General features: G+C 41.3%; 1 protein-coding gene and 1 pseudogene across 1 annotated transcript in view; one reads left to right on the top strand and one right to left on the bottom strand.

The window, feature by feature from the left end:
- LOC127648178 (histone H3) overlaps positions 1–24,851 on the top strand; it is a 1,095,985-nt gene that overhangs the window by 766,117 nt on the left and 305,017 nt on the right. The window contains exons 8-9 of the mRNA XM_052132788.1: positions 14,349–14,378; positions 22,635–22,664. Of these exons, the coding sequence (XP_051988748.1) occupies positions 14,349–14,378; positions 22,635–22,664 (60 nt within the window). The remainder of the gene's footprint in view (positions 1–14,348; positions 14,379–22,634; positions 22,665–24,851) is intronic.
- LOC127617052 (uncharacterized) lies at positions 4–4,206 on the bottom strand (annotated as a pseudogene).

Raw genomic sequence — 24,851 nt, 5'->3', positions numbered from 1 at the left:
GTTCCGTGCAACATTTTTATGGTGCAGAATATTTCTTGCAAGGAATATGTGGGATGATGGTTTCATCATGTTGAGGAAGTAGTTCTTTTCTTCATATCTGAAAAGAGTTGCTCAGCTGTCTGACTGTTTATTTTTCCTGCAAGCTCCGGGACAAGTCCAATCTTTCTCAAGGAATCCCTAGGATCCTTACTGTTGTTCTGATGGAACACATCAGACAAGACATAATGGTCACATGAACCAGTAACAGGATGGCCATCTTGATCAGCTGGTTCTTTCTTGTGGTTAAGCCATGGCAAACTGACTTTCAAGTCATTTTCTAATGCCTTCTTAATATTTTCTTCAGATGGTTGCAGTAATCGACCCTCAAAAGGATGAAATAATTTATTTGAACGATGGTTTGTATGCGAGGCTAGTCCCCTTGGGTAGTCGTACACAGCAACATTGGGAACATGTTTCCATGAAAGCAGGAGATCAGCATAATCACGAGGGCTCTCTGCTCTAATGTTAAATTTCACAGAGTACACAACCCCACAAGGGCAGGTTATAACAGCCCAGCCACCTAAAGTGAAAGACATGTCAATTTATTATCCATGAAAACTCAATATGTCAATCTTTATACATTTTTACAATCAGAGGTCTTAATTTACAAAAATCACATCACCTCAATTTGAACAGCAAAATGATTACATAAACAAGAACTGTTATATTAATACTTTTATGCCACCCTAATACATAACTGTACAGTCTGACTTACCAGATGCACCCCACACTTTTTCAAAAACCTTGTTGTAGGTGACTCTATTTGACATCCTCTCTTTTAGTCGGATAATTAAATCCATTTTAGAACCTTTGTGATCTATTCCACAACCCATAGAAAGGGCTCTTATTTCCTCAACCTAGCCAAAAAGAAAAAATAACAAAATGATTACACATCATGACAGAACAAAATATCTCAATTAATATATTGCTGTGATGTAACAAACCATACCCGGAGATTTAGCAGCTCATCTGCAAGCCTTTCTTCTGTAAGTGGTACGTCATCCTCAGAAGAGTCTTGTGACACATGACGCTTAGCGTACTCTGTGTTGAGAACAATGTTGGATGATCTAGTATAAATACCAATCCATGGCGCCCAAAAGCTGTAGCTTGGGGGCACAACGAAGGGTTCCTCATCCCACCTAATAACAAAAGAGAAAGAAGTTAAACTGTGGTTAAAGAAAGAAACTTAAAAAAGGCTGTATAACTGAAAAGTGATGCGAGACATACTTGTATAAAAACCTCGGCTTATCATCTCTACTGTTACTGCCTCCCAAAACTTCTCAATATCCACATAGCCGTCATAATTTGGTGGGGGGTCAATTTCACTCACTACAATCAATTAATAAAATGAAACAAAGACTATAGTATTTAACAGTAGGATATATTTAGATTACATTAACTTACATTTCAATTTAAGCATGAATGCAATTTATCCCCGTGAAATAATAGGATTTTGAAAATATATATAAAAAAATAATAATAATTAAAAAAAAACTTTACAATGTGGATGTGATTATTTTCTTAATTTATTCACAAAATATATTTATCCATAGTTATAAATAAACATTTAAATATATCAAACGATAATGTTTAAACATACCAGGCATGCCGAAGGCTCCCTTCTTGTGGAGATCCATGATGACTACACTTGGGTAGTGCCCACAAGTGACACAATTGTAATGATAATCCAATTCTGTCATGGCCTCAAAGTGCAAATAGGCTTGTAAAACAAGTTCATTTTTAGGAAAAGGCCCACCTTCAACTGAATGTAATGTATCCATTACCCTACTTACTGCTGTACTATTCTGGAATTAAACAAGTTAAAAAATACATTGAATGAATGAAATGTTGAATGAAAAAACCCAGCAACTTGACATAGAGACAATGACATACCTCTACTGAGTTTCTTAGGAACATGCACAAATGCAATGACACGAGAATGTGGTCATTGAAATTATGTATTCCATCTGACCACTCTTGGTACCTATATACCATTTCACAGTGTGGGCACTGTCTGTAGTAAGTAGATATGCCTAAAGACGTAAATAAATGCATGAATCTAAAATATACATAAAAATATCTGAAAGCACATGTTAATGTAATATTACAATAATCAACCATACCTTGGATTACACCAGAAAATGTCACTATCTTGGCATCTTTTGTGATGAGTATTGGATCACTTAAGCTTTCAGCTGTGCACTTGGTACATTTTAATTCTGTGGGCACCAGATTCCTTGGAAGACACTGGTTGGACTTTAGATCTCTGGAATGATCTAGTAATGTCTTGGGAAGCTCACTGGGAAGTTTTTTGTGTGTCATCATGTAGTGGATCATTTCTTTGATGTTTGAGTCAGATGGTGGATAGCTGTTGTTGTCATCTTTTTTTCCTTCAGGTGATTCAGGAGGAACTTCCTCCACACTTTTCACCTTCTTGAACAACTCTTTCTGAAGGTGAAAGAGATGCCACTTTGAAACAGCCTTGTGAATACAAGATTTCCTTGGCATTGAGCAAGGGCAGTACCAAGAGTTTTTCTTAACATCATACGAGACCATTACTCTGCCAAGTCTGCTGTAGTATGAGCGTTTTTTTCAAACACAGACACATGCAATTTATTGAGTTGGTCTCCAATTTTACAGACACTGACAATGGAACTCCTTCGGCCAGAGATTCCTTCTTCAGATCAATTAACTGGTGTTTCCTTGCTTCTCCAAACCACTTCTGGTCAACCATCAAACACAATGTTTCTTCAGCAAGATCAGTCTGTATTTGACCAACACGTGGACAATAAGATAAAGACTGCAAATGGTCACACTCAAATGGCAAAATACCACTTCTGTGGGCAAAGTCTCTGGTAACACAACACTCATCCAATTCACACTCAGACCTTTGTGACTCTCCCCAGGTATTTTTAAGGACATGGATTGGAGTGGATGCACCATGGAAAGACTTTTCAACAGCAAAAATTCCATTTTTGCCATCAACACACTGGCACCTTAAATACCTTTTGGATGATACAGTCTCCCTGCATTCAGTGTGGCGTCTTTGGATGTGCTTTCTTAAGTTGTTTTTTAATAGTGTCAAATTACAGACACAACTGTATTAGGCTTCACATTATGAGTCCTCAGACCTTTTTCTTCTGCTGGAGTAGTTGTTTGAATGTTTTAAGATCACTGTGCATACTAACTTTTATACAGTATATTATTTTAGGGTTGCAGCAGTATGACAGTTTCATGGTTAAGAGTTATATCTCACACATCTGCTTATTTATAGTACTGTAACATATATCATCTATATTAAATCTTAAATCACAAGATCACTGTTTTAGCCTATGCTATTTTCAGTAGATACCAAACTAAACACTATTTATTGCATTCCTTCCATCCGTAAAATTGTGATGAGCTTTGTTTCTAGTCAAAAATAAAACCAAAAAGTCTCAAATTCTGTTACTTTTATCACACAATTCAAACAGTAAATTAACGAAGTTTTGATAATCTAGGCTATCTGGTGTGACAGCAGAGGTGGGCAGAATATCCAAAAGCTGTACTCAAGTAAAAGTGCTTATAGAAATAATAACTTGAGTATAAATAATTATTATTGTACAAATAATTATTTTATTATTATTGGAGTAGGAGTAAAAAAATGATCCAATGACAAATGATTAAAAAAAAAAAATGTTTTAATGACTCTCACATTTTATTGAGCAGGACCATATACCATTAAACCAGATAATGTCTAAAACAGTTTTTGTACAGTGAAAATCTCATACCACTGCAACCCTGAGTAGTGCAAGTTTACAAGTCGGTTACCTGTAGAACTCTTGACATTTTCACACTGAAGTTCAGATTCAGGTGTAACTGCTGGCTTGTTCCTTTTATCCATTAGGTTTTTGGACTTCATGTTTGGAAGAGATTCTTATAAAGCAATAAAGATATTACCAGTTAGAACAGATCACTCTACGTGGAGAGAATTATGCCAAACAAATATGTGATATTTTGTTTTTGTCAAGAAGTCTAACCTCTGTTTGAAGAAGCGGACGTTGTCGATGTGGGATCTTGTGTTTTTGCTGTATCACAAAACCTTTCCACTTTCAATGTAGGGCTCTCTCTAATGCAGGATTCAGCTCCAACCCTCTGTGCTCCCGAGCTGCAGGCGCTGTACTCGTGCTGTACGCTCAGACCCACTACACAATCAACAATTATTTAATAAAAATATAGAAAAATTATTTGTTCATTCATACTTTAACAATTCAGTAATTTATTGCTCTCGATTTCAAATAAAAAAAATTAAACATAGCTTTAAGAAAACATATTGCTATTGTATAACAGAATAAGTTCTTCAAGATTCAATTACCTGTGTCTTTATTCATAACATTCTCAATATGCATGTCTGAAGTAACTCCTGGTTCAACACGAGGCTCGTGGTGGCTTAATATGTGGGTCATTAATTGTGACCTATTAATAACAGTCTTCTCACAAAAGCAGCAGTGAAAATGGGCCTTTTCTCGGCACTGGTTGCTGCATTTGACAATGAATAAATCTGAAAATGAATTAATTAAGCACATTACCAAGCTGAACTTAATTTAATATGGTTATAGTAATTATTTAATACAAATCATCCATTTGGAGAACCAAACCTTTGTATCTTACTGCGGTCTCAAAATGTCTACGAACATGGAGATGTACCATGTGCGAAATATAGTTCAGTAAAGTCACAAAATGGGCACAGTTTAAGAGTGGACTTCATATAATCTTCATGTTTTGCTCTGGTTACTGACGGTGTGGTGCCCCATGTTTGTTAAAAAATAGAAGAATCTCACAAATTCTAAGAAGGAAAAACAAAAAAACAAAGAACAGTTTAATTATATCATCTGAAATACACTGGGATATGCTTAAGCAATTATTCCAGATTTGACTCTCGAACATCATGATACATTTTTAAATATATTAATATAAATCTACATAACCATTTTTACTCACCACTTATCAATCAACGTTGAGTATCATTCGTTCGTTCGTTACTGCCGCCGCTGGCGTTGCCTTTCATCGCAAACTGCCCCCTGGGGGGTCGGAGGAAAATGGCAATGGCGGGAACGTAAAAATAGGGGCGGGGCGACACGTGTCGCTCCGCCCAAAAGTGTCGCCCCGCCCCATCGTCCAGACTGCACTCTGGGGCTACTCGCTGCCTCCGGCTACGCGCGACTGGACACTTGACGCATTCGTTGAAGAGACCCTACAGATCTGCGGTTCTCATCTAACTGTGGACATCATCGAGGAGAACCCCGTAGCGCCTCCCGCAGAATTGACCCTCCATTCGCCCGTGGTTCGTCCTTTCGCGCCGGTCAACGAGCCAGCGCGGTCCTCCTCGTCTGCCCGGAGAAGGAGGAGGAGACGGGCTTCCGCCTCCCGGCCCACGCATGTCACGGTGAGCGAGCTAGAGCCCACGCATGTCACGGTGAGCGAGCTAGAGCCCACGCATGTCATGGTGAGCGAGCTAGAGCCCACGCATGTCACGGTGAGCGAGCTAGAGCCCACGCATGTCACGGTGAGCGAGCTAGAGCCCACGCATGTCACGGTGAGCGAGCTAGAGCCCACGCATGTCACGGTGAGCGAGCTAGAGCCCACGCATGTCACGGTGAGCGAGCTAGAGCCCACGCATGTCACCGTGAGCGAGCCCGAATCCTCGCCAACCACGGTAACCCAGCCAGAGCCTGTAGCCTCAGACGTCAATGAGCCAGTGCCGCAAGCCTCAAACGTCAATGAGCCAGTGCCGCAAGCCTCAAACGTCAATGAGCCAGTGCCGCAAGCCTCAAACGTCAATGAGCCAGCGCCTGTAGCCTCGACCGTCCCTGAGCCAGCGCCTGTAGCCTCGACCGTCCCTGAGCCAGCGCCTGTAGCCTCGACCGTCCCTGAGTCAGCGCCTGTGGCCCCGATCGTCCAAGAGCCAGTGCCCAAAGCCACGACCGTCCCTGAGCAGGTGCCAGTAGCCACGACCGTCCAAGAGCCAGTGCCAGTAGCCTTGACCGTCCAAGAGCCAGTGCCAGTAGCCATGACCGTCCAAGAGCCAGTGCCAATGGCCGTGACCGTCCAAGAGCCAGCGCCTCTCGAGCCTTCCAGGGCTCCTCCTCCCGAGCTTTCCAGAGCTCAGCCATCCGAGTTTCCCGAGCTTTCCAGAGCTCAGCCATCCGAGTTTCCCGAGCTTTCCAGAGCTCAGCCATCCGAAGTTTCCCGAGCTTTCCAGAGCTCAGCCATCCGAAGTTCCCGAGCTTTCCAGAGCTCAGCCATCCGAGTCTCCCGAGCTTTCCAGAGCTCAGCCATCCGAGTCTCCCGAGCTTTCCAGAGCTCAGCCATCCGAGTTTCCCGAGCTTTCCAGAGCTCCGCCTCCCGAGCTTTCCAGAGCTCCGCCTCCCGAGCTTTCCAGAGCTCCGCCTCCCGAGCCTTCCAGAGCTCCGCCTCTCGAGCCTCTCGAGTCTTCCAGGACTCCGTCTCTCGAACCTACCAGGGGTCCGCCCCTCAAGCCTCTCGAGCCTCCCAGGGCTCCACCTCCTGAACCTCTCGAGCCTACCAGGGCTCCGCCCCCTAAGCCTCCTACGGCTCCACCCCCAGAGCCTCTCGAGCCTCCTGCAACTCCGCCTACGGGGCCTCCTACGGCTCCGCCTCCAGAGCCTCCGATTGCTCCGCCTCTCGATCCACTCAAGCCTCTGACGGTTCCGCCCCCAGAGCCTCTTGAGCCTCCTACAGCTCCGCCTCTCGAGCCTCTCGAGCCTTCCAGGGCTCCGCCCCTCAAGCCTCTCGGGCCTTCCGGAGCTCCGCCTCTCGGGCCTTCCGGAGCTCCGCCTCTCGAGCCTCCCAGGGTTCCGCCTCTCAAGCCTCTCGAGCCTCCCAGGGCTCCGCCTCTCAAGCCTCTCGAGCCTCCCAGGGCTCCGCCTCTCAAGCCCCTCGAGCCTTCCAGGGCTCCGCCCCTCAAGTCCCTCGAGCCTTCCAGGGCTCCGCCCCTCAAGCCTCTCGAGCCTTCCAGGGCTCCGCCCCTCAAGCCTCTCGAGCCTTCCAGGGCTCCGCCTCTTGAGCCTTCCAGGGCTCCACCTCTCGAGCCTACCAGGGCTTCGCCCCTCAAGCCTCTCGAGCCTTCCAGGGCTCCGCCTCTCAAGCCCCTCGAGCTTCCCAGGGCTCTACCCTTCAAGCCTCTCGAGCCATCCACGGCTCTGCCTTCCGAGCCTCCTCCAGAGCCTCCTACGGCTCCGCCTCCAGAGCCTCCAGCGGCTCCGTCTCCTGAGCCTTCCTTGGCTCCGTCTCCTGTGCCTTCCTCAGCTCCGTCCCCGGAGCCTTCCAGGCCTCCGCCTCAAGAACTGTCTACGGCGCCACCGCCCTCAGCTCCACCTCCTGAGCCTCCAGAGCCTCCCTCTGCTCCGCCTCCTGAGCTTTCCAGGGCTTCGCCCCCCGAGCCTCCTACGGCTCCGCCTCCAGAGCCTCCAGAGCCTTCTAGGGCTCCGCCTCTAGAACCTCCTTCGGCTCCGCCTCCTGAGCCTCCGTCAGCTCCGCCTTCTGAGCCTTCTACACCATCGCCTCCCCCGGCTCCACCTCCCGAGCCTCCCTCGGCTCCGCCTCCAGCCCTCCACGGCGCCGCCTCCCAAGCCTTCTACGGCTCTGCCCACAGGGTACACCATGGCTCTGCCTGCCTCTGCTCCGCCCCAGGGTCTCCTGCGGCGCCGCCACCCAAGTCTTCGACTGCCCCGCCTCAGAGGTCCTCCTTGGCTCCGCCTCACGCGGCTCCGCCAGCTCCCCAGTGGCCACACCTCCCAGGTCCCCTGAACCGGCCATTGGCCCACGACCACCTCCCAGGCCACCGAAGCTGGCCTCTGTCCTGTGGCCTCCTCCCAGGCCTCCTGACCCGGTCCCTGTCTTGTGGCCTCCTCCCAGGGCTTCTGACCCTGTTCCCGTCCTGTGGCCTCCACCCAGACCTCCTGCCCCTGTTCCTGTCCTGAGTCCTCTTCCCTGGTCTCCTGACCCAGTCCCTGCCCAGTGGCCTCCTCCCAGGCCCCCCGACCCGGTCCCTGTCCTTGCCAAGTGGCCAGCTCCCGGGCCATCTAAACCGGCCTCTGTTCTGCGGCCACCTGACCCTGGTCCCTTGACACACCCCCATAGACTGCTTGCCTGCCCTCTCGGCCTCCATGGTCTATCTATCTACCCTCTCCACCTCCCTGGACTGCCTAATGGCCCCCATGGACTTCCTGCCTGCCCAGTGTACCCCCTGGTCCGCCCATGTGCCCACTTGTCTCTGTCTGTTTGCCCCTGGTGCCCTCATTTTGGTTTTTCTTTGTGGGTCTTTTTCGTCTTTTGTTGTTTTGATCGTCTGGAATCCGATCCTTTAGGGGGGGCTATGTAATGATTACCCTGTCTTGTCTCTCTGTTGCCCCCTTGTTTTCTATCTTGTCACTTTTGACTTCTTAAGTTTTCACTTTAGTCCCTTATTTAATTCCATAGTCCACCCTGTCTCGTTTCACTGTTGCCCTCTCGTTTTCCATCTTGTCACTTTAGTCCTTTATTTGATTCCACAACCCTCTGTTAGCGTTCGTATTCACTGTTCATTGTTTACACCTGCCCTGGTTAATTTGCCTTTGGTTTCTGTTTATCACCTTGTTACCTTGTTTGAGTTCTGTTCTTTCATTGGCCACCTTTCCCACGTTTGTCTATTTATACCCCGTGTCTTTGTGCTGTCTTTGTCGATCGTTGTTTGATGTCAACCTGGTGTGTGATTCTCCCTCGAATGCCCTCTTTGGTCATCTCGTGTTTAGTTTATACTTTTATGTTTCCTTTCCCCATCGTGGGCTGTTCCTTTGTGTTTTTCCTGTGCTGTTCATTTAATAAAGTTTGAACTGCGTTTGGATCCGTACCTCCTCGTCTGCCTCATTGCTCAAACGTAACACAGACACAATAAAAAGCCAATTATTTTTATTTATTTGGTCTAATATGTATTTAGAGTTTTTAAATAATTATCTGGAATTCTTAGTACACATATATGCTGTTAAATGTTGAATATTCACTTTTGTTCATTTTTTATACTGTTTCACGTCTACTCCTTTAAAAGACCTAACATCATTCAACGTTTACTTTAAGGCTAAAGAGAAAAAGTAATGTTTTTTTATTTAACAAACACATTTTTGAATTAAAAGAGAATATTACTTTAATATCTCAACAGCACTGTAAAAACATATTGTAAGCATATTCATTTAAAACAAATAAAACTCCCTCTGACGGTGGTGACAGTGGCCTCATTACAACATACAATTCCAAAATGTATACCACTCAAGTCAATGGCTTCTTGCTTAACAACTTTATTTAACTATTTGGTCCAAAAAAAATAACAATCCTGAGCACTGTGATAAACATTCGTTAAGGAATATAAGGTACAATTAAGCAATATCATTATGAAAAGTTCCCCATTTTATCATAGTAAAAAATAAAGTCATTACCAGTAGGAATAATGTACAATGCATCGCTGACATCCTCTTAAACTGTCATCTAGTGCCCCCTACTCATAAAATAATACATTGTATTCTTCTGAAAACTGGACTGTAAACTGTATATTGGATGTGAAGAACAGATAACAACAATTGTGAGCACTGTGGCAAACATTCAATAAGAAACATATGGGTTCAATTAGCAATAGGCTATCATTAATAAAAGTACCCCTTAATAATAATCATAACTAAAAAAGAAATCACCTCTTTTCCATAAACTGAAATGTTTCAAAATACAGAAAGCATTCTGTGTAAATACCACAAAAAAAGAACTCCTGTGAGTATTCCCTGACTGATTTACATCACTCCTCCACTCATTTAGCTTTATCAAGAAGTATATGGTGTATATGTTTCTCCTCTATGAAGTCCATGACTTCAGCAGACAGGTTGTATATCTCCCTCATCCTGCTTGCACGACCTGGTGATGACGGTTCCACAAGTTTGACCAGAATATGGTCAAATGGTATGAAGCACATATCCTTTCCACCTCCTTTTGGACAGAATCGTGTGTTGGGCCCATAAGGGTGGAAAAATTCCACTTCCACATCTTGATGATGAGCGTCCACAGTGACAGCCTTTGATAACCACCAGTTCTGGTCATAAATGACCGCAAGCCAATCTCCGACATGAACTACATCAGCAGATAGATCTGTCACAGTCCCGTCAGGACCACTCTTGGTCAGTGGTTCTTGCTCCATTGGCTCTTGCTCACTTTGCTCCCGTTCCATTTCTTCCATCAACATTGCCAAAGGACCTTTCCTCTTTTGCATTGGTATAGGACCATCATCCTCAACCTGTACCCTGGGTGTGTTGGCAGTCAACTGGAATATTGTTGGGCTGAAACACTCGCACATCTGTGGCTCACTGCAGAAACAAGACAGTGATCTGCAATGGATCTCAGAGTTGTTTTGGTGTGTCGGTGTGACCTGATGGAGTTTCCTTGTTGCAGGTACAGGTTTTAGTGGTTGAGAAAGGAGTGCATCATATGGTTGCATGTCAGCTTCAGTAATGATATAGAGCTTAGTGCTGCAGAGGCTTCTGCCAACCATCTCATGGAAGATATTCCCATTCACAATGTCCTTCCCCCGCAGTATTAGGCTGTCTGCAGTCCTTTTCACAGTTCCTCCAATGCCGTCTGGGGCTCCCTTCCCATGTGAGATGGGGAAGAAGTTCCAGGTTGTTCTCTTGAAACCTTGAGTTGGAGGGACACTGCAGCGGAGAGAAAAGTTCTTCTTGTTCTTGTATTGCTTGCTGGGGCCATCTGACCAAAAGTGAATAGTATCAACCTTTGGAAACTTTAAACAAATTTCTGTCAGGACTATTTCCATGTGAGTCCAAATGGCAGAAGCATCTTGTCGCTTGGATTGTGATACTGTGCAAAAGCCTGTCTTCTGTTCTTTTGTATAGTACATGCCAGTGTGCAGGTTGAGCTGTGGCAGGTTCTGACCAAAATGGCATGACTGTACCTCAGAACTATACTTGCATTTCCACGCCTCAGCAAAGTCCACATGCACAATTACTGTGCTATCATTGCACTTCTCGATCATGCTCCTGTACTCTCTGGTCTGGTTCTGAACTGAGCACACGTGTGTTGTTGTTTCTGTCTTCAGTTTGTCGGATAAGCTCTCCCAGCTTGCCACTGTGAATCACAAGTCTTGTGTTGAAGTGGAGCCCATCTGCTGTTTGATCCTGAACTCGTTCCCATTGCTGCCATTCAACATTGGTCTGGTTTTGCTGTGGTGTGGGCTGTGTATGTTTGTGGAGACACCGGGTGCAGGAGCGCAGAAGACATGCCTCACTTGTCTGTGAACAGCAGACAAGTTCAAAACTATCCTCCAGTTTGCTAGACTTGACGACACCATTTTCTCTTAGGACTTCAAGCATCAGCTTAGCATTGTCATGGTACTGACATTGGCATGTCTTACGATCCGACGGTCTTGGTGCAGTGACATAGAATGGACGTAAGGCACAGAAGGATGAAAAACTGAGCTTCACTCAGTTCCTTCTTGGTAAACTCCTTGTGGAGGTTCAATACTGAATCAGTCAGAATCATTCTCTGATGCTTTATTTTCTTGCGTGTGATTGTGTCCTGTTTGTCAGTTGTCATTCGTGCAGCATTATGGTAGAAATCCTGAACCTTCTGAGTAATTGTTTGAATGTATGCAGGTTTTTTGTCAGTAAGCCTCCTCTTCCGCAGTGTGATATATGTTAAGCCAAATTGCCTTGTCTGGTGAATTAGCCGATATTTTTTCAGAACCTTGCCTGACAGAGTCAAGTTCTTGTTCTTGTGGGCAGATTTGTTTTGTTTCAATTCATGAATGAGTGCGTTGTGGAACAGCAGAGTTTTCTTGATGGAGGGGTTTTTGAGTTGCTTCCCCGCAGCAGCTACTCTGTTTTTTTTCTTGGTGATTCTTGTGTTTTTTTATTCCTAGCTTGTTCTCGTACCCAACGCTTTTTCATTTTGTTCCTATCCTTTGTTACCTCTTGAAGTTTATTTCTCATAGCTTTCATCTCTCTAGAGTATCTTGCTCTTGTTTTCTTTCTTTCCCTTTCTCCTGCTATAGCCTGCCTACTCCGAGCTGGCTCGTGTATGGCCTGATCCACTGGACTGTCTGGGGGAGTTTCTGGGTGATCTGAGCCCTTTCTCTTACGTTCTCTTGATACTTGTTGTCTACTTTTCCAAGCCTTTCTCTGACTTCTCTTTTCCCTTTCATTCAAGTCATTGATATTTTTTAGCTTCCCTTCCTCCACCCTCTTCTTCCATCTTTGCCTTTCCGTTCTGAGGTATTCCTCCTTTAAATCTGCCTCACTGTGTATTTTCTCTCTACGCTTCTTTTGATATTCCCTGTTTCTTCTCCTTCTCTCCTCCACAGATAGCTGCTGCCTAGCCATAACTTCCTAAAATACATAAACTCAAAGTTGAGTGTAATGACTATGAAATTGGGGGGAATTACAGTGAATGTTAGATTTGGTTAAATGTTGTCATGCCATTTTCATTTGGATTTAGTCATTGGAGATGCATAGCCTACAAGGGATATTGTATACTATGTGCTATGTAGGTAGTAGGTGCACTATGTGCATCCCAAATGACGTAAGCCAAATGAGCATGGCAATGCTCCATATATAGCGCATATATGGATATATAATATCCATATAATGCTGCAATATAGCGCTTGTGTTCGTGAGGATGTTCATGGATAACCTCACTCTGACTCGTGCTATATTGCTTAATAGTAGCATGCAGTGAAGGCCTGTATGGAAGAAATATAGGGGGATTACATAAATAAAAATATAAAAGTGGTTAATGAAATATTACAGGTCATATTGGTATTTATTGTGATCAACAATTATATACTAGCCTTCGTTGAGGACCATTTGGAGGTTTTTGTCACCACCGTCAGACTGTACGTCACCACCGTCAGACAGAAAATCTGATGGTGGTGACGTCTGACGGTGGTGACAAAAACCTACTCTTTCACATGATATGCATGAGTTGTTCACATTAGCCGTCTTGTTTCCCCTCTGTTGCTAGCTACTTCAGACCTCTTCTTAAAAAGTATACATTTATGTCATAATCTAATCTTATATTTTTTATACAAAAGAGACGGTGTTGACATGTTATGGTTGTGACAGTAGCAGTGTCCAAAAATATATACAAATTTAAGAGAAAATAGCAAACTTACGGGAGCTTGAGTGATCTTGAAGCATGCAGTAGAGCTGAATGTTTGAAAATGGGGTCCTCAGGAATTTAGTTGACCTTGTAGTTGCCTGATTTTATTGCTTTTTATAAATATCTGACGGTGGTGACGAATATGTGGGACACATTTTGAGCAACCACAAAATAATAGTAAATATTGTTCAAAACTCACTGTTTGTAGGTTTTAATACATATTACAATGTACTCTTTCATGTGGTAAAAACATTATTCAGTTCAATTATAACTTTTTGTTTTTTTAATCAAGTTGAAATGATTATCTCCTATCCAAGGACAACTGATTTTTAGGCAATGGGCCAGCATATAATCAATAAATTAATAAAAAATAAACCTATAAAAGAACCATACTTATGTGTAAAGGACCCCATGGTTATAACATTGATTCTTTTTATTCATGAAAATGTTATTCATTTCCAACAGAATTAGCACTTTTCTTAGTGGGACATGTTTTTGCCAAAGTTTCAAGAATCAGTGATTTGTTACCATATTATTTTAATATTATCATAATCATAAACACATTATAATCATATAGCACAAGTATTATTTACTGTTTACTACACTCTTGTTAGTTTTCAAGTTGAAACTGAACTCTCAAACATGAAAATATCTCATATGAAATAGCTTCTTCCGTGCTGAAAAATAGGGTGGATATGGTAGTGAATTATGGGGTCAACATAGTAATACCTGTTGGGAGAAGCACCAACATAATCTTTCCTTGTGGGATTTTGCAGATACCTTTTACACGTGCACAGAAAAACACTAACAAATGCATGAGAGCAAAATTAGGCATGTAAACATAAATATACAGAGGAACATACATATTGTCTTTTTTTAACTGTATGTGTTTTAACCACTAATAGCAATATGTCATTCATATATATGTATATGTGTGTGTGTGTATATATATATGTATGTATGTGTGTAATACATAATAATATATATTATGTGTAACTTTTGTTGCCTATTCGGAGAATGATTTGTGCATTTTGACAAAGATCAAAATATTTCCACAGAATAATGAAAATTGTAATTTCAACTCCATAAAACTATTTAACATTCAAACTTTTATTCAACAGCACACTTTATTTAGATGCATATTGCTCTGTGTGTGTGTGTGTGTGTGTGTGTGTGTGTGTGTGTGTGTGTGTGTGTGCGAAGCAGATTCAAATTTGCCGCCAATTCCGTGTCCTCTACAGTCTATGGTCCTCTAGTCCCGCCCACAACGACCGCCAACGTCGAATGTGTCGTAACAACTGAAAGAGCAAATGATTGGTCACATCATGTTTGAGAAGTTTGAAAAATGACAAACGGTTGAAAGAGTCGTCTCCTCAACGGGTTAGAGCGGGTGTTTTGAGTGTTTTAAATTCATTCCTTTTAGGTGAGCCATCATCCGATATCATGGATCTGCATTGGCATTTTGGAAAAAGGAAAAAAATGTTTTCTGGCGCGTTTCAAACGAAGGTAAGAGAGTTTTCAATTCAATACAAAAAGTAGCATTATTTGCATAGATCTAGATCGATGGACCGTTAACACTTACACCCCAGCTAAATGCTCGATGCACCTAATTCAAGTAAATAACGTTGCTTCCTATAAATTGACCTAAAGTAACATGGCAGCCAAAAAGTTGACTTTCCTGATTAGGTTTCATACCTATACCTGTTTCATATTCATACCTGTTATAGTAAACTATTTTAGGAAAATAAAATCATATAAATTCACCAAAATGTCACTTTCAACATTCTATTTGAAAATCAGATCTCTGTATTCTGCATTGCATGTTCAAACCTTACTATCAATCATTATAACAGGTTAAGTGTTTCCTCCATAATGAGTTTGGACATTTTAAAGATTGCTCAAACTAATCCATTACACTTTGAAGGTGCACGCAAGGGTTATTCATGGATAGGGGTAGCCCTAAGCCTAAATGTAAAGAGTATTTTAAAATATTTATTTCATTTTGTGATTTCAGGTTATGTGGAAAAGCTTGTGCTTGTGGAGATCTACAGCAGATGACCATGGCAACCCAGGTGTGGAAAGAGTATTTTTTTTAATTGTAATTGTTTTAGTAATTTTCTACTGGACAAACTGAATTACTCCAGGTCAGATTATTACATTATTTCATATCATAAGAGAACAGTAAACAATTATTTTAGAAAAAAGTGAATCATATCAATTCACCAATGTTATTTTAAATATTCTATTTGAAAACGAGATATCACAACCGTTAAATCTGTGTCTGTATTGCACGTTCAAACCTTAATATCAATCTTAATAACAGGTTGTTAAGTGTTTCCTCCATAAAGAGTTAGGAAAATGTAAAGAATGCTTAAACTAATCAATTACACTTTAAAGGGATAGCCTAGGTCACCCAAAAATGAAAACCGTTAAATCTGTCTATTGCATGTTCAAACCTTAAAGGGTAACTCTCGCCAAAATTGAACCTAGGCTCTTTTTGTTAACCTACCTGAGTCAAACTTACGTGTAAAGGCATAATTAGAATGGAAACGCCACTTTTAAGATTGACTGTTACCTTTTGAATGGGAGTGAATGGGGCACTTCTGTGAAACATCAAAATCGCTATTTTTAAAACACTAAGAAAGCTCGACACAACATAAAACTATGCTTGAAGTATCACCAGGGGCTCTACACATGAACTTAAGCATTGACTACATTGTTTGTGTACACAAAGTTTACTAAAAAAAAAAAGGTTTTGTACGACTCGCTTTATCAGTTAGTGTTTCCGGTAGGGCTGGTACGGTTACAGCAATACCGCGGTCACGTGACGCCTACCGTGGGTCTGAGCTCGTCATCATCATTACCACAAAAAAAACATTGGCCTGCCCATGTGTGCACGTTGTGTCTAATGACATGGATTCATTGATTCTAATGACACGGATTAGGCCTATGTCTAATGACATTGTGTCTTACATGGATTCAAGGTTTTCTAAACAAAACTTATCAAAAGATGGAGCAAATCCGACCTTTCGCGAGTTGGGGAGCGCAATGTTCCATGACACATAATAACATTCCATTCGTATTAGAGATGCGCGGATGGGCTATTATTTCATCCGCAACCGCATCACAAAACTCATCATCCGTCCGCACCACCGTTTTTTGACCAATTTTCAAAACCGCACCCGCCGCCATCCGATAATACTTTTTGAGCACAAAAAACAAACAAAAATAACGACTTTATTCAAGTATTCATTTCCTTCTCTGTGGGCCTCGAGATAGTTCACGTAGTGTAACAGCGCAGTGCTTCTGATTGAACGTCACACGCATCACACACATGACCAGCGTCGGCCAATAGTGAGCCTACGTGTGACGTACAACACAGAAGCTCTACGCAATTATACTACGTGAAAAAATCCAAACCGTCACAGCCCTATCTTAAAAGTGGCGTTTCCATTCTAGTTATGCTTTTACACAAAAGTTTGACTCGGTAGATTAACAAAAAGAGCCTAGGTTCAATTTTGGCGAGAGTTACTCTTTAATATCAATCACATATTAAGGTTCAGGTTGTTAAGTGGTTCCTCCATAAAGAGTTTGGAAATTGTAAAGAATGCTTAAACTAATCAATTACACTTTTAAAGGTGCACTATGCAAGGGTTATGCATGGTTAGGGGTAGCCCTAATCCTAAATGTAAATATTTCTTTCTTTTGTGATTTCAGGTTATAGAAAAACCTGTGCTTGTGGAGATCTACAGCAGATGACCATGGCAACCCAGGTGTGGAAATCAGGGATTAAAGTTCTCCGTCGCTACGACGGATTTCCGTTAATTGCATCGAGTCTATGACGGATTTCCGTCAATTGCAGGGTTCCCGTCAGTCCTTAATGTCTTAAATTCCCCTTTCATAATTTTAAGGCTGTAAATAGGCTTTCATTTCTCAAATAGTGTAATAAATGTCTAAATTTTAGTTTGAATAGGTCTTAAATTAAGGAAAGACGTGGTGTATTCACCTTGCTGAGAGGGATGTGATCAAAGCCTGGAGTGGAGCAACAGCACGTTCCTCTCTCCACTCTAAGCATTCTGTAATCACTTCGCTCATGGTCCACTCCGGGTTTTCAATTCCCGCTCACTCCGTGTTCACTCAATTAATAGCAGTTTTGGAGAAGTGCATGTCAGGCTACAGCTGAGCGCTGAGGTACAAATATATTTCAGTTACCATGGATACACTTATAGTGCAGGAAGGCTCTGATGTTTCAGAGATCGATAGAAGTGTTAAAAATAAATGGAGATGGGCTTGGCTTAGCGAAATGGGGGAGAATGGCAAGCCTTTTAGTTCGTGGGCTAAAAAAATAAAACAGCCAGGTACGTGTCTTTGCACGGTATGTCACAGGAGACTTCAATATGGCAATAATGGCAAAAAAGTGCAGGCACGTCATCAATCAGAATCTAGTCATAATGCTGCTGTTCGTGCTCTACAGTACACAAGCTCCCTGCCTGGTTCGACAAGTACCACAACGGATCATGCATCTATGGCCGACCGTGTGTGCGATCTAAAAGTGCGCATATGTTCTTTCATAGCGGAGCATGACCTGTCGTTCACAGTCTCACAACCGCTAGTTAATTTAATGCAATCAGTTGTCAAAGACAAGAGTGCACTTTCAAGATTGACTGTATCTAATGCACACGCCTCCTACTTGTGCACACATGGCATTGCTGTTCATTGGAAAAACGAATTAGCAACTAAGCTGAAAACGAAGATGTTTTCTTTAAATGTAGATGAGTCAACAGATGGAAACATGGACATGATTCTGAATGTTCTTGTTCGATACTTTGATGAGGATATGGGTAAAGTGGCAACCCAGCATCTGGCCTCAAGGAAAATGAATATTGCAGATGCCTTAACAATCACACACACACTGACAGATATTCTCCAGTCATATAGCCTGAACTGGAATCAGGTTGTTGGTATACTGTTGGATAACTGCAATGTAATGAGAGGGAAAAAGTCTGGAGTAGAGACACTAGTCAGGAGAGAAAATCCATCACTCCTGGACATCAGCGGAGACACTGTCCATATGATCTCAAATGCAGCCAAGGCCCTTTTAAATCCTTTCCAGGGATTTGTGGAACAATTTTGCTCTGATGTACACTATGACATTGCAAAATCACCCAAACAGAAAGAAGTTTTTTCTGAGTTTCAGTCCTTACTTCATTTGGCGAATAAGAGCCTAATACGTCCCATCAGCAGCAGGTTCCTGCAAATGCTAGATGTGTGCAACAGAATACGGGAGCTTATGGATCCATTGATTGTGCACTTCTACAGCATCCTGTCTCCTCATGATCAACACAAACACAGGTACATGGCAATAACATTGTCTTGTTTTTATTATTTAATTTCTGTGCTAGTAGGCCCAGTTTTCAAGATCTCATTAGCCCTTCAGTGTTAAAGAAAAAAGCAATGGATTTTTTTTCTTTCTTTGGGGCAATAATCTAACAAACAATTGAATATCGTAGAAAAGTTTGTGTATTTTAGGAATTCAAATTAAAAGGTGAAACTAATATATTTAGTATATAACTATATACATATGCATGATTATACTTTCCAGAGGGCATATATATATATATATATATATATATATATATATATATATATATATATATATATATATATATATATATGTAAAACATATTTTAAATAATATTTAAAGATGCAGAAATTTTGTAGAATTTTTTTTAACATAAATCTAAACCGAGTGGTGGAGATTGCTCAATGTGAACCAGGTTATATCAAGTTATAGATATACAGTAGCTCAGCTTTATTACAGATGCAATCAAATTATTAAATAACCTTCATATGAGGGATGGAAAGTGCTTTGACCTCTAAACACAAAAAATTATATGATGACAAATGAAGTATTGGCTATTAGAAATAGCAATGTCTGTTTTCTCTCCTGTTTTTTTTTGTGATGCAGATGGCTCCTAAACCAGCTTCTTGATAAGCATGCAGTTACATCTGATGAGAAGGCCAGGATCATTTTTCTGCAACAGCAAATAGCACAATCTGCTAAGATCGGAAGTGATGTCAACAAAAATCGGAAGACGCGCATCTGTATGCTTTTTTCAGAGTTTGACAAGCTCACAACCATGATTGATTTTTACCGAGGTATGTTCACTTTTTATTCACTTTAAATGTTAAGAAAAGTAAAGAGTTTTCTTAAGTATTGAAATCCCTTTATTGGTATATTTATTATATTCTTATTTTTCCTGGAATCCTGGAATGGAATCTAAGTTAACCATAAATGCAGTTTTTAGATCACTGTTAATCCGATCACTTAGGTTAATACTACTGCAACTACTAAACTTTATTTAAACAACACATTTCAAAACAAAGTAAAATAATAAAGATAACAAATAAACAACAATAAAGCTAATAATATATATATATAAAGGGTTGTAATATTCCAGGAAGAGTATGTTACATTACTATGAATATGATGATGATGAATAAATGGATAAAATATTCAGACACATTTCTAATCAGGTTCTATTGTGCTTTTCAGGTGTACTTCCAACTTTCCAAGTGCTCCTTAAGAAATTGCAGCATGAAAAGCCCATGATCCATGTGCTGCATGCTGAAATGCTGCTACTGGTTAGGAACTTCTCTCCAAATTTATGAAGCCTGAAACTATCCCCTTGAGTGCAAATGGCTTGTTGAAGCTGAATGTTCACAAGAGAGACCTGCAGTACACTGACAAAAGGTTGTCTGTGGGGAGGTTCAGCTTCTTTGCCTTAAACAAGGCTAGAGTGGAAAAGAAGCCCTGGGTGCAGAAGGTCTACAGCTCTCTCAGAGAAGGCTACATAAAGGCAGCAACATTCCTCCTGAAAAATCTTCCCTCAACAACAACATCATCACCTCTTTATCTGTGCTGACACCATCATTGATTCTCCACGAATCAGTCCAAGGTGCATTCAACACCTTGGCCAAGGCCTTGCCAAATGCTGTGAAGTCTGAGGAGTTAGGTCAACTGGATGAAGAGGTGCGAGCCTATCAGATTGATGCAGATCTAGGAGCACTGGCCAAATGTTTTGAGGAGAACATTGCACGAATCGATGTTGACTGGTGGAGTAAGATCTTTGCCATGAAGATGCCAGGAGGAGGACTGAGATTCCCCATCTTAGGGAAGTTGGTAAAGGCTCTTCTGTCATTGTTCACTGGCCCTCTTGTAGAAGGATCGTTTAACATCATGGATGACATAATTGAGAAAGACAGGGTTGAACATTGAGACTTATGACGGCTTAGCCATTATCAAGTCCCACATGAAGGTAATTGGCAAAACAGCCTCCAACATGCAAATTACCCCTGCATTGAGGAGATTGTGCCTGTCTTCTTATGGGACATACCAAAATCAATTGAAGAAAAAGAAGGAAAACCTTGAAAAGCAAAAGGAAATGAAACTGAGGGAAGCTGTAAAGGTCCTCTCAGCAGTTAGGGTTAAAAAAGTAAAGAAATGTTCCACCTCTTCTGCTTGTGCTACAGCCTCCACCTCCTCCATCCCTGGAGTTAAAGGCAAAACTGCTGCTATAGCCTCCACCTCCTCCATCCCTGGAGTTAAAGGCATTGCTGCTAAAGCCTCCACCTCCTCCATCCCTGGAGTTAAAGGCAAAACTGCTGCTAAAGCCTCCACCTCCTCCATCCCTGGAGTTAAAGGCAAAACTGCTGCTACAGCCTCCACCTCCTCCATCCCTGGAGTTAAAGGCAAAACTGCTGCTACAGCCTCCACCTCCTCCATCCCTGGAGTTAAAGGCAAAACTGCTGCTACAGCCTCCACCTCCTCCATCCCTGGAGTTAAAGGCAAAACTGCTGCTAAAGCCTCCACCTCCTCCATCCCTGGAGTTAAAGGCAAAACTGCTGCTAAAGCCTCCACCTCCTTCATCCCTGGAGTTAAAGGCAAAACTGCTGCTACAGCCTCCACCTCCTCCATCCCTGGAGTTAAAGGCAAAACTGCTGCTAAAGCCTCCACCTCCTCCATCCCTGGAGTTAAAGGCAAAACTGCTGCTAAAGCCTCCACCTCCTTCATCCCTGGAGTTAAAGGCAAAACTGCTGCTACAGCCTCCACCTCCTTCATCCCTGGAGTTAAAGGCAAAACTGCTGCTAAAGCCTCCACCTCCTTCATCCCTGGAGTTAAAGGCAAAACTGCTGCTAAAGCCTCCACCTCCTCCATCCCTGGAGTTAAAGGCAAAACTGCTGCTAAAGCCTCCACCTCCTTCATCCCTGGAGTTAAAGGCAAAACTGCTGCTACAGCCTCCACCTCCTCCATCCCTGGAGTTAAAGGCAAAACTGCTGCTAAAGCCTCCACCTCCTTCATCCCTGGAGTTAAAGGCAAAACTGCTGCTACAGCCTCCACCTCCTCCACCCCTGGAGTTAAATGCACTGCTGCTACAGCCTCCACCTCCTCCACCCCTGGAGTTAAAGCCAAAACTGCTGCTACAGCCTCCACCTCCTCCATCCCTGGAGTTAAAGCCAAAACTGCTGCTACAGCCTCCACCTCTCCGGGAGCAACTCCTGCACATGTAGCAAGTCAAACACTGAAACGGGTGTCAGGTGTAGCCAAGCTTCAGGAATATGGTTTCACAGCCAAAAGGCAGAAAAAGTGAAAACCAATGTAGAGACGTTTGCAAAAAATAGCACTTTAATGGTGGTGCTGTTACTTTCTTTTTTTTTCTGTTAATTAAGAGTTTTGCAAAACATTGTTTGGTCTTATAAATAAAAACATGTTCTGAAAAAGTTATGTAGATGGTTGATTATTTGTCAAGCTAACAAAAATTTTTTCTTAGATTAAAATAGCTTTTAAAATCCGCAAACTGGCAATATTAAAGCGTTTTAAAACATCTCCCCTTAAAACGCTATTGGTCTCGACTATTTAAATAAAGTTTAAGGAATATGACTTGGCCTGAAAAAAATGTTCAGTCAGAAGAATTTTTTTCACTTTAATCCCTGGGAAATAGGGGACTGTTTTTAATCTGAAATCTGTATCGTCAAAGATGGACAATTCTTCTGACACCATATTATTGTTCTTAAAGCAAAACATATTAATTTTGATCTATACCGTATTCATATTCATAATTGTATGTTTATCCTCGTGGTGCCACTGTGGCTGAGCAAGGTTTGGTATTGCTACAGTGAGACCCCCATCTTGCAAAGTTTGGTTAAGAAAATACGATGAAAATTAAATCTATTTACAAGAATTACATTTTGTTTTATTTTTTCTGCTTATAGAGTGATCACTAGATGTCAGAAGACTTGTATTATACTACATGAGCTGTATGGAGTCATTTTATAGACATTTGTTGTGCTTTTTGAAAGTGAAGCTGGAATCAATTTACTGCAGTTGTTTAGATAAAGGTCGGCAGTAAGTTTTGGGTGAACTATTCCTTTAAACAGTCAAAGCCCCTGCTACTTTCCTGACTAAAGTTTTATCTCGTCTGAATGCAAAGATTGCTATAGCACAGTCTGATGACATTCATTACTTTGTCTTAAGGCTTCTTATGTGACTCTGCACTCACTGCTGGGTACAGCCTCATACATTTGATTTAATAACATCAGGACTGGGCATCTCCCCCTGAAGTGGTATTGAAACAGTAAATTACTGTAACATAATACTTTTTTGAAGTTTGGGTTGTGGAGTTAAGTGGCCATAACATAAGTCCAAATATTAAAAGAATAGTTCACCCCAAAATGAAAATGTTCTGATAATTTACTCACCCTCAGGTCATCCAAGATGTAATCGGGTTTCTGTCTTCATCAGAATAGAATTTAAAACAGACGTTCTTTTGAAATTAATGCAAGAAATAATAATCCATCGTTTTGAATGGTCCAATAGGATGCATCAAAATAATCCACACGACTCCAGTCGATAAGTCTTCTGAACTGAAACAACTGAACATTTTTACAAACAAAACATTAGTTATGTACTTTTAACCTGCAAATGCTTACTTCTGCCCTCGCTCTGTGATGCACACTCAGCCCCGCGTCACAAGTATTGTCTTGTTGAACAACAAAAATTGTAATTGTTTCAGTTCAGAAGACTTTTATTTGTCGACTGGAGTCGTGTGGATTATTTTGATGTATCCTGTATATGTATTTTGGACCATCCAAAACGATGGACTACTCTCTCGTATTAATTTCTTGAGGAGACACCCTTGAGTTAATTATCAGCAGATTTGGATTGTTTTTTTCTCTCAAGATCAAATAAAGTGATCTGCTGAAGAAACAAAAACCTATATCTTGGATGACACGAGGGTGAGTAATCCATATGAGAATTTTCATTTTTGGGTAAACTATTCCTTGAAAATGTTTCTTTGAATGTAGCCACTTATTCACCCAAAAACGAAACTTCTGCCATTAATTACTCTCCCTCATGTCGGTCCAAAACCTGTAAGACCTTCGTTCATCTTCAGAACACAAATGAAGATATTTTTAATGAGATCTAAGAGCTTTCTGTCCCTCCTTTGACATCCTTCATTTTATGGAGCCACGGCAAAAAATAACAACTTCATTCGACCATTTCTTCACTTCCGCGTCAGTCGCTGACTTTGTGGCGAGCTTTTTTAATATTTAATCATTCACAGGATATGAATTGTTGATATCAAGAATGGATTTTTTTTGTTACTATTTTTGAGAATTACATTTTCACTTGTTGAAATGGAAGTCTTCATATCAATAATTCATATCCTGTGAATGATTACATATTAAAAAAGCTCGCCACAAAGTCAGCGACTGACGCGGAAGTGAAGAAATTATTGAATTAAGTTTTTTCCCGTGGCTTCATAAAATGAAGATTGAACCACTGCAGTCACATGATCAACTTTAATGATGTATTTATACATTTCTGGGTCGTGAAAGTTTCAGTTATTTAGGCTGTCAAAGGAGTTGTGGAAAGCTCTTAGATCTCATTAAAAATATCTTCATTTGTGACCCTGCACCACAAAACCATTCATAAGTTGCACGGGTATATTTGTGACAATAGTCAACAAAACATTGTATGGTTCAAAATTATCAATTTTTCTTTTATTCCAAAAATCTTTAGGATATTAAGTAAAGATCATGTTCCATGATGATATTTTGTAAATTTCCTACCACACTATATATATATATATATATATATATATATATATATATATATATATATATAACAATATTTTTGTGAGTGGATGAAGCAAAATCGTCAACAGAAATGAACAACTTTAAAGGCAATTTTCTTAATATTTAGATTTTTTTTTTTGGCACCCTCAGATTCCTGCTTTTAAAATGGTTGTATCTCTGCCAAATATTGTCATATCCTAACAAATATTTTTCTTTATTAGCTTCTTGATTCAGCTTTCAGATGATGTATAAATCTAATTTTCAAAAAACGGACTCATACGACTGCTTTTGTTTCATTTGTGTTCAGAAGCTGAACGATGGTCTTACAGGTTTGGAACGACATGAGGGAGAGTAATTAATGACAGAATTTAGTTTTTGGTTTAGCTAACCCTTTAAAAAGTATTTTGAACTCTGGACCAATAAAATATGTATGTTTCAGTAATTTCTTTAAAAACCAGAAGTTCACCATCTGTCTGCTAATGCCA

This window comes from Xyrauchen texanus, chromosome 1, assembly GCF_025860055.1.
Source record: "Xyrauchen texanus isolate HMW12.3.18 chromosome 1, RBS_HiC_50CHRs, whole genome shotgun sequence".
Lineage (NCBI taxonomy): Eukaryota > Metazoa > Chordata > Actinopteri > Cypriniformes > Catostomidae > Xyrauchen > Xyrauchen texanus.
Note: the sequence above shows the minus strand (reverse complement) of the source record. Positions and strands in the feature narration are given on the sequence as shown.